Source organism: Strix aluco, chromosome 4 (genome assembly GCF_031877795.1).
Source record: "Strix aluco isolate bStrAlu1 chromosome 4, bStrAlu1.hap1, whole genome shotgun sequence".
Taxonomy (NCBI): domain Eukaryota; kingdom Metazoa; phylum Chordata; class Aves; order Strigiformes; family Strigidae; genus Strix; species Strix aluco.
In genome coordinates, this window is record NC_133934.1 from 128,874,093 (window position 1) to 128,882,176 (window position 8,084).

General features: G+C 54.1%; 1 protein-coding gene across 4 annotated transcripts in view; it reads right to left on the reverse strand.

The window, feature by feature from the left end:
* Positions 1-7,357, reverse strand: part of ATL1 (atlastin GTPase 1) — a 33,201-nt gene extending 25,844 nt beyond the window's left edge. For 2 of the 4 annotated variants that reach the window (XM_074821166.1, XM_074821165.1), the window contains exon 1: positions 99-251. Coding sequence is in view for 2 of the 4 variants with exons in the window: in XM_074821162.1 (XP_074677263.1) it covers positions 5,087-5,126 (40 nt within the window). In the remaining 2 variants the exon portion in view is untranslated. Of the gene's footprint in view, positions 1-98; positions 252-5,086; positions 5,239-7,250 lie in introns of those variants that run through there. The other 2 variants (XM_074821163.1, XM_074821162.1) reach the window with 2 other exon arrangements.
* Positions 7,358-8,084: the final 727 nt, after the last annotated feature.

Below are 8,084 nucleotides of genomic sequence, written 5' to 3' on the forward strand. Positions count from 1 at the left end.
AACTACCAAGGGGAGAAAACAGAGGCTTGATGGGAAGCTTTAACTTGTTATTTCTCTGGAAGGGAGCAAGCCTGTATCGAATGGGCTAGGTTGCTTACCAGCAGCCCTCTAGGGATTAATTCGATCAGCAGCGATAGCTGTGCGGATCCTTTTTGAAGCCGTGTTCACCCCAGCTGTTTACATTACAAACATATCACAGTGCCACCAACGACACCATGAGCCAAGCACTGAACAGACCTTACAGTCAGGCTTGATCCCTTCTACACGTTCTCCAGAGAGCTTCAGCTTCCAGGAAGCTTATCTGCCCTCCACAAACGGCACTGCCAAAGAAAGACATCTCTCTCCAAGCTGCAGTCTCCCTTGCACTTATCGCATTCAGCGCGGCTGCTGCTGTGACATGAGTTCTGCTCACTCTATTCATGCTGAACTACCTCTGCCGCACGACAACCAGCCAACAATCACCACCAAGGCTCTGAGGAGGCTGGGAAAGGCAGCATCGCTTTGAGCATGCACCAGACATCCCTCTCCTTCTCTCCCAGACGGGCTTGCGCAGAGCTCTGCATCTTATCCGGCTAACGACAGAGAAACGAGAAATAAAGCATTGAGGCAAAGCGTACATACTGCCCAGCCAGGGCAGAGGGGATGTTGTAGAGCAATAAGCGGCATCGGTCCTGCACAAAGGATCAGACAGAATCCTGCACAAAGGATGCACGGCCAGGCACAGCTGTGTCCCGAAGCGCTGAGACTGCCAGGGGAGCCTGGCCTGGCCAGCTATGAGTTAGCAAATTCCCTCGGCGCAGGGCTGCCATAAGGTGTCTAGACTGAGCTGCTCCTGGGAGACAGTGTCTTCAAGAGGACGAAGCAGGGTAAAGCCCTCTCTCCCACCCATCACGGCCCTGCAACCTTGCCTGCGCTGCGCTCTCAGAGGGTTCCTAGGTCAGAAAACCTCCCGAGCTGGGTTTAACACCACACGCACGTTCACCACCCCTTTCTATATCACAGAATCACAGAATCGTTCAGGTTGGAAAAGACCCTTGGGATCATCGAGTCCAACCATCAGCCCCACTCTACAAAGTTCTCCCCTACACCACATCCCCCAACACCTCATCTAAACGACCCTTAAACACATCCAGGGATGGTGACTCCACCCCCTCCCTGGGCAGCCTATTCCACTGTCTGACCACTCTTTCTGTGAAAAATTTTTCCTAATATCCTTCCTGCGTCTCCTACACCCAGGGCACAGCTGACCACACAGCCACACAACCCTCCCTCCCCCCTGCTCACACCTCTGCTGGGATTTCTGACACCCCTACGGAGTCAGAGGACCCCACACCCGGGGAGGGGAAATGCCAGGCACTAGCCATCAGTAGCACCCACTAACCAGAGCCACCGAGCTCCCCTGAAATCACTTGCACATCCCCAGGCTGGATGTACAGACGTAATCACAGCTCTGCCATGAATCACAGAATCATTCAGGTTGGAAAAGACCCTTGGGATCATCGAGTCCAACCATCAGCCCTACTCTACAAAGTTCTCCCCTACACCATATCCCCCAACATCTCATCCAGATGAAGCAAGGTGCCAGGCAGGCTCTTGATACCTGTGGAAATGATGGGTAAATGACACAGCCTGCGATGAACATCTCCACCCAGGGAGCTGCAGGGCATTGTTTAGACAAAGGTGAAGAGAACTGCCACGTAAAAAATTAGCCCTGTCCTTCGGTAAGCAAGTATGGCAGCTAAAAGGCCACATTCAGTAGTCATTGTTTTGTTTTGAAGTTATTCTCTCCAAAATTGGGGTGAACTCTTCTACCCCAGCCGCACGGCAGCATTAACACCTCTGCCCAACCTGCGCCCCCATGTGCTCCTGGCGAGCACCCCACTTCTCTGCACCCCAGGATGCTCGCAGTGGGGAGCTGAGAAGGGTGGCTACTGCTGCCGGGCTCAGTACTCATCCTTTGACTTTTTTTGGAGCAGTGGTAAGATGTAGAGTGCACCTTCTTCCCGCCAGCCCTGAGTCATCCAGCTGGCAGCACGGCCGCTTCAGCTAGAGCGTGGCCAGCTCAGCCCCTTCTCCCTTTGGCAGACGAAACAAGGAGATGAATGATTATGCCGATAACACGAGTGGTTTGGGACCTTCCTGCACAAAAGACTGCTGACAGAAACAAGAGCTTGGATGATTACTGGCCACCAAACCTGTCTGTTACAACAGGCACATCTCAAATGCCAAAATCCGATGTGAAACTTTTTAATGATGACAGCTACTACCACTTACATGGAGCTACAGTGCCTTGGCTGGCTCTGAAACAAGCAGCAATGCCTATCACTGCAAAATTCCCAGGCTGAGTTCTTTGTTAGCATGCTTCGGAGACACAGGCAGACAACTACCTTGGGAAGAAAACTGATCAGACTGAGGTTTTTCCAGAAGATTTTCAGGAAGTTTGAGGTCATGTTAGACAGTTACATGGCTATGTCCATGCCAGTTCACGTGCCGGGACGCATTGATTCAAAGGCAAGGTGGGCAACTCTCAAAAGGAAGCTGATTCCCTCCTGTGTTTGTCAAAAGACCGTCGTAAGAGAGCGTTACCAAAAGGCCATTATGTATTTCTCAGGTACAAACCCTGGGCCTGCTCACTTACGCGCATTTAAGCCTAGCCAGACTCAGGTGTGACACAATGACTGAAACACATCTTGCATGAATACATCTCCAAAACTCTTGCTTCACCCCCAGCACACATTTTCTGCATGGTCATCCAGTCTGTCAGCAACCAGCCTCCCTCCACCACCGTATTTGATTTAGTCATTTAGTTCATCACATGAAATTATTTTTACCCTTCTGTTGTTACAGTCGCCTGAAAATAAAGTTTGGTAAATGTGCCACCAAATCCTAGGATATAATATCAAAGGCAGTTACACTCTGGAGAAAATGTTTACGTATATAGAGCTCTTTAAATACATTTTACTGGCCTGGCAGAGTTCAGCACCTTCTCTGGAGCTTCTACCCCATTTGGGAAATTTGTGTTCAGTTACTTTATTGCTGTAACACTTAACCTTCCTTCAATTGATAGCAAAAGTGAGTGTTTCTGGCAGGAACAAAGGAGCTGGGGTCTCTCTACACTGAAGCGACTTTCAGAGATGATCCATGGGACATCTTACGCCTCCCAGAGCACGACGATACCCACACCAGATGCACTCCCCTGCTGGAGAAGGTTCCAACTGATGGCGCAGAGGAGTTAACACACAGCCCGCTGCCTATGAACATCACCTAGGCCCTAAACAATATTTATGTATGTTGTTTGTCACCCATGGGCTTAACAGAGAAAATGCAGCAAGATACAACCAACTCCATACGCTGCTTGCCCCTTCCATTAATCAGACAGGCAGCCAACGCCGAAGCCTCTCACAGCGTGGACACGACACGAAGCATGACGAGGGCACCATGTCACTGCTGCGAGGCAGGCTCAGGACATCTCGGTTCTTCCCCCAAAAGGGGAAAGGCAGGCTGATCTTGCTCCTGCTCATCCTGTAACAGATCAGACCGTGTTATTCAAATTCTTTGCACAATGCTGCTGCCTCAAAACCAAAGGCACAAAGACCAAGCATCATGTTTACCGATCTGGGTCTCCAGCTTGCAATGTCTTGTCTCTTCTTTCAAGTCCCAACACTTCATTTTCTTTTCTCGTTTACAAGCTAGTAATTTGGTTGTGAATCTTCTCCTACCTAGTAGCTTTTTGTGTAAAGGCCCACCTGTCTGAAACATCTCAGCTTTCACTTTTCAAGAGGATCCCAGCATGCAGAGTCACAAAGAAATGCCAGTAAGTGGAATCTGAAAATCCACCATAAAAGGTCAGAAACCAAATAACAAACAGAAAGGATGTTAGCGCTATTAGTTAAAAACAAAAAAAAGGTTAACTCACTGATGTGCCATCAAAGTGTGGCATTGATGATCTCAGCCTGGCCTGTGCTGGAGAAGAATCCCTTCTCCCCAAAAGAGTTGCTCAGCCCTCCCTGGCAATCAGGACCCTTTAAGACCTCTCACGAATCTCACGTCCAGTTTGAAAATCCTGACCAAGAAGGATTTATATATAACCTCTGTAATCCCTTTCATGGTTTTGAAACTGAATTCTTGATTAGTGGGTCATTCCGATTACAACATGGGCCAGGATGGGAAACATGAGAGATTTCACACAATTTGTTTCAGTCTGTGCTGTTTAAATAAGTGACCGGGAGCAGAGATGGCTTTACTCTAACAGGGGAGCAGGCTGCTGAGCATCTGCAACTGCCAAGCACAAAGAATTTCAAGAAAACATGGGTGTAACCTACTACAAGCCTTCACCGAGCTGGCTGGACTTCACTGTGCCACTCAGGACTTAGACCAACAATCTGTATATTGGGAAAAGCGGGGTCCCTTACTCTTACCAAAAAATTATACATCTGCAGCTCCCTCAGCCATTCATCCAGCAACTAGCAGCAGTTGTGAGGTCTATGCACCACTTAGCACGTTCAGTGAGAGAGCCTTAAATGATGCACAGCCTTAGGCTGACCTTCTGCCCAGGGCTAAATCCTACGCTTGATGCATTACACACCCCTGCACGAGCTCTCAGGGATGTACACATGTGACAGTAACCCAGCTTTGATAGCTGACCAGAGGCAATTTCTTCTGGGTGCCATACACTCGCTCACCTCAATTTGCTCTGCGAGCTTTAAAAAAGCAAATTATTTTTATGAAACAAAGGAGAAGGTTTGCACTAAGCAGTTGCCTGTTTTCAGGCCTGACTAACCAGGGAGTAACTAGGACAAAGTTTGATCTGTTTCAAAATAGCATAGTATTTTTAATGACCCATAAGCCCATTTTTAGAACACAGCGAGGACTTTCTGCCTTAGTTTAAGTAAAAGCCTGAGACTCCTCCTTTGCCAGCTAGGCTGAAAAACGTAGCAGTGGAATAGTCACCCCATGGACTGATGTCACCAGACAATGCTGCAGTCACTGGATGTAAACACATCTTTCAGGGGAAGGAGGTTCTGTTGTATAAATGCACACTTTTATTAAAGGGGGCTTTTTTTTTTTTCCCCTAGTAATTTATTACCTGAAATGTCAACCAGCCTGGCAAAGTGCCAAGAGATCATTCTCAGACTAGGTAAACCTCTGTGGAAGACAGTGTATGTTTTTGACCTGTGGATGGTTTGCAGCAGAAGGCGGCTGATCCCACAGAGCTCCACTTGGATCCATGGATGGTTCCAGATTCTTGCAAAACTGACAGAGAATCTAAGGAAGAGTTCGTCAAATCAGAGACACAGCACATTTCACTCAAGTATGGCTTAACAGCGTGTTTAGATTGAGGCATGTGCCTAATTGTCTTGCTGGACCAAGGCTATACTTTCCAAGATGATGTTTTCTCCATTTATACCCGTTTCGGCATCATTTGCATTTTCTTCTCATGCTATCAAGATCTGACAGGAAAGCACCAGCGCGTGGACGTGTGTGCCATACTCAACACACACAGCGATGGGACTGACAGCTCTGTGAGACAAAGCTGAGAATGTCAGCATATTCACCAGGAAGTTTTCCCACCAGTTTACCCAAGGGTCTAACGACCTTCATCAAGAGTCACAGTTAAAAACGGCACCAATCAAGCGAGGGTTGCTCATTTTCTCCCCGCTCTCTTGCAGAAAGACCACCATCCGCTCCATTTACTCAAATCACACACTCCGTTATCCAAACGCTTCCGCAAACGTGTCCCTCAAACTGTTAATCATTACCATGGGAAATACTACACTCATCTATACAAATTAGAATGTAATTTGTGTATCTAAACATCACAGCTCAGCTCACCTGCTCTGCCTGACGAGACGGGATACCGCAAGCACTGATGAGTGAGTTCACATGGGATACAACTCAGGGAAAACGACAAATTATGCTCCTCAGCAGCCTCAAGTAACAGCAAATGGCTGTATAAAACCTAATTTTCTACAAAACAGGCAGCGTGTCAGTGGAAGCTGGCAAAGTGACACATGGCTGAGCGCTGGCTGCTGCAGGCTCGGCCACAGCCCTGGTTGTACACCGAGTAAAAGGCAGCGGGAGCCCCTTTGCTCGCTCGGTGCAGCTCACCCGTGGGACCAGCTTTGGCTCCCCTGGGGAAGCAGCTGCCGGCGGCTCCAGGCGGCTCCGGAGAAGGGAAGTCTTGCAGGAAGACGCCACAGAACTTCCTCCTCCCCGTGACCCCGCTCCGCTCCCCGGTGATGCTGCTACCAGCTCCCCCGAGCTCAAGAGGGGTTTGTACAGGGATGGATTTAAAATGGCCCCTCTCTGGAGGGTCTGACCAACAAAGCCCTACAGCCTCCAGAAATGCAGGGGCAACCGGCCTGGGAAGGCCAGTGGCGATGGGGTGAGAGGGACTCCTGCGCCCCAGCTGAGGCAGGGTGGTGGCTGAGGTGACACCCCCAGTCTGCTTCGGGGCTGGGGGCAGGTGCTGTGGGGATGGCAATGATGGGGCGAGGGGCATCAGGGCAAGCCGGAGGAGAACTGGGGTGGCCAAAGGGCTCCCCACGGAGGTGGCCAGCCCTGAGGGGACATCAGGGCAGGCCAGAAGAGAGTTGGGGTGGCCTCTGGGCTCCCCACGGAGGTGGCCAGCCCTGAGGAGATGTCAGGGCAAGCCGGAGGAGAAGCGGGGTGGCCGGAGGGCTCCCCACAGAGGCAGCCGGCCCCGCGGGGGGTGCAGGGCCCCACGCAGACCAGGCCGAGGGCGGTGTCAAGCCAGGGGCGCCTCGCCCGCCCAACACCCCGGGGAGGAAGCCCCGGAGCAACGGGCACCCTCAGCCCAAACCCCCCCTCCCCGGCCACGCTGCCAGCAGGCAGCAACCGCAGGCAGCAGGGGAGGGGCAAGCCGGACACCCCCGGCTCCAAACCCCAGAAAGGATGAAGGGCGGGGGGGGAGTAAAAGATGCCCGTGTGGCCCCGCGGAGGGAGAGGCGAGCGGGCGGCCCTCCGCCCCACAGGCCCCTCAGCCCCCCCCGGGGCGGCCGAGCCCCTCGCCGCGGCCTCCCCCCCCCCTTCCCCTCCGCCGCCCCGCCCCGCCCCGCCGCGGCGGGGCCCAGGCCCAGGCGGGGCCGGGCGCGCCCCCCCCCCCCCCCTCCCCTCCTCCGCCGCGGCGGGGCTCTGGCCGCCGCAGGCCCGGCATTGTTCGCGACCGCCCCGCCCGGGCTCGCTCGGCCATTCCACCCCCCCCACACACTCCGTCCCCCACCGCCTACCCCAGCTGCTTCTCTCCCGGCGGTTCCGGGCCATGGCGGGGCTGCGGGAGGCTCCGTGCGCGCTCCGAGCCGCGCTGCGTCTGCGGCGGCGGCGGCGGCAGCGCGGGGCGGGCGGCGAAAGGGGTGGGGGGGGGAGCCGGCGGCGGCAGCATCCCCGCCCGCCGCTACGGCGTGGCACGGCACGGCACGGCGCGGCACGGCGGCCCCTGGGGCACCCACGCGTGGGGCATCAGGCATCAGATCCAGCGGCACCCACTTCCTTGGGTAGCTGCACCCAGGGGTGCCCCCACAGCAACGGCGCGGGGGGGGGAGGGGTGTGCGAGGGGGGGACCCAGCACGGCCAGGATGCACCGATATCCAGGTGACACCCCCCGCCCAGGGTACTGGGCTCACTGGGGGGATGCTAAGCACGCTTATGGGCACCCACGCCCCGGGGCACCCCCGTGGGTGCGCAGCTCCCCACTCAGCCTGCCCAGCATGGGACAGGCTTGGGGATTATGCACACGCACCCCCCCACACCTTCCCGAGTGGGTACACGCACAAATACCCACTCGGCTGGGATTGCCTGCATGCACAAAGCACCCCCAAACCCCCCCAAAATGGAGCCACACACCACGGCTCGTGCACACAGAGCTCGAACACGCTTCCCGGGGCGCACGGCGAGCACAAAGAAATCACTGGAGGGATCCTGCCCTGGGGTGGGGGTCAGCCAGCTCCCGCTCCCCCAGTTCTGCCCGTGTGGGCAGCAGGAGATACGTGCTGTACATGGGCATATGCAGCTCGAGGGCCAGGGCTTGGGCAACCCCTGGGCAAGATTTAGCTGTGGTGTGATTA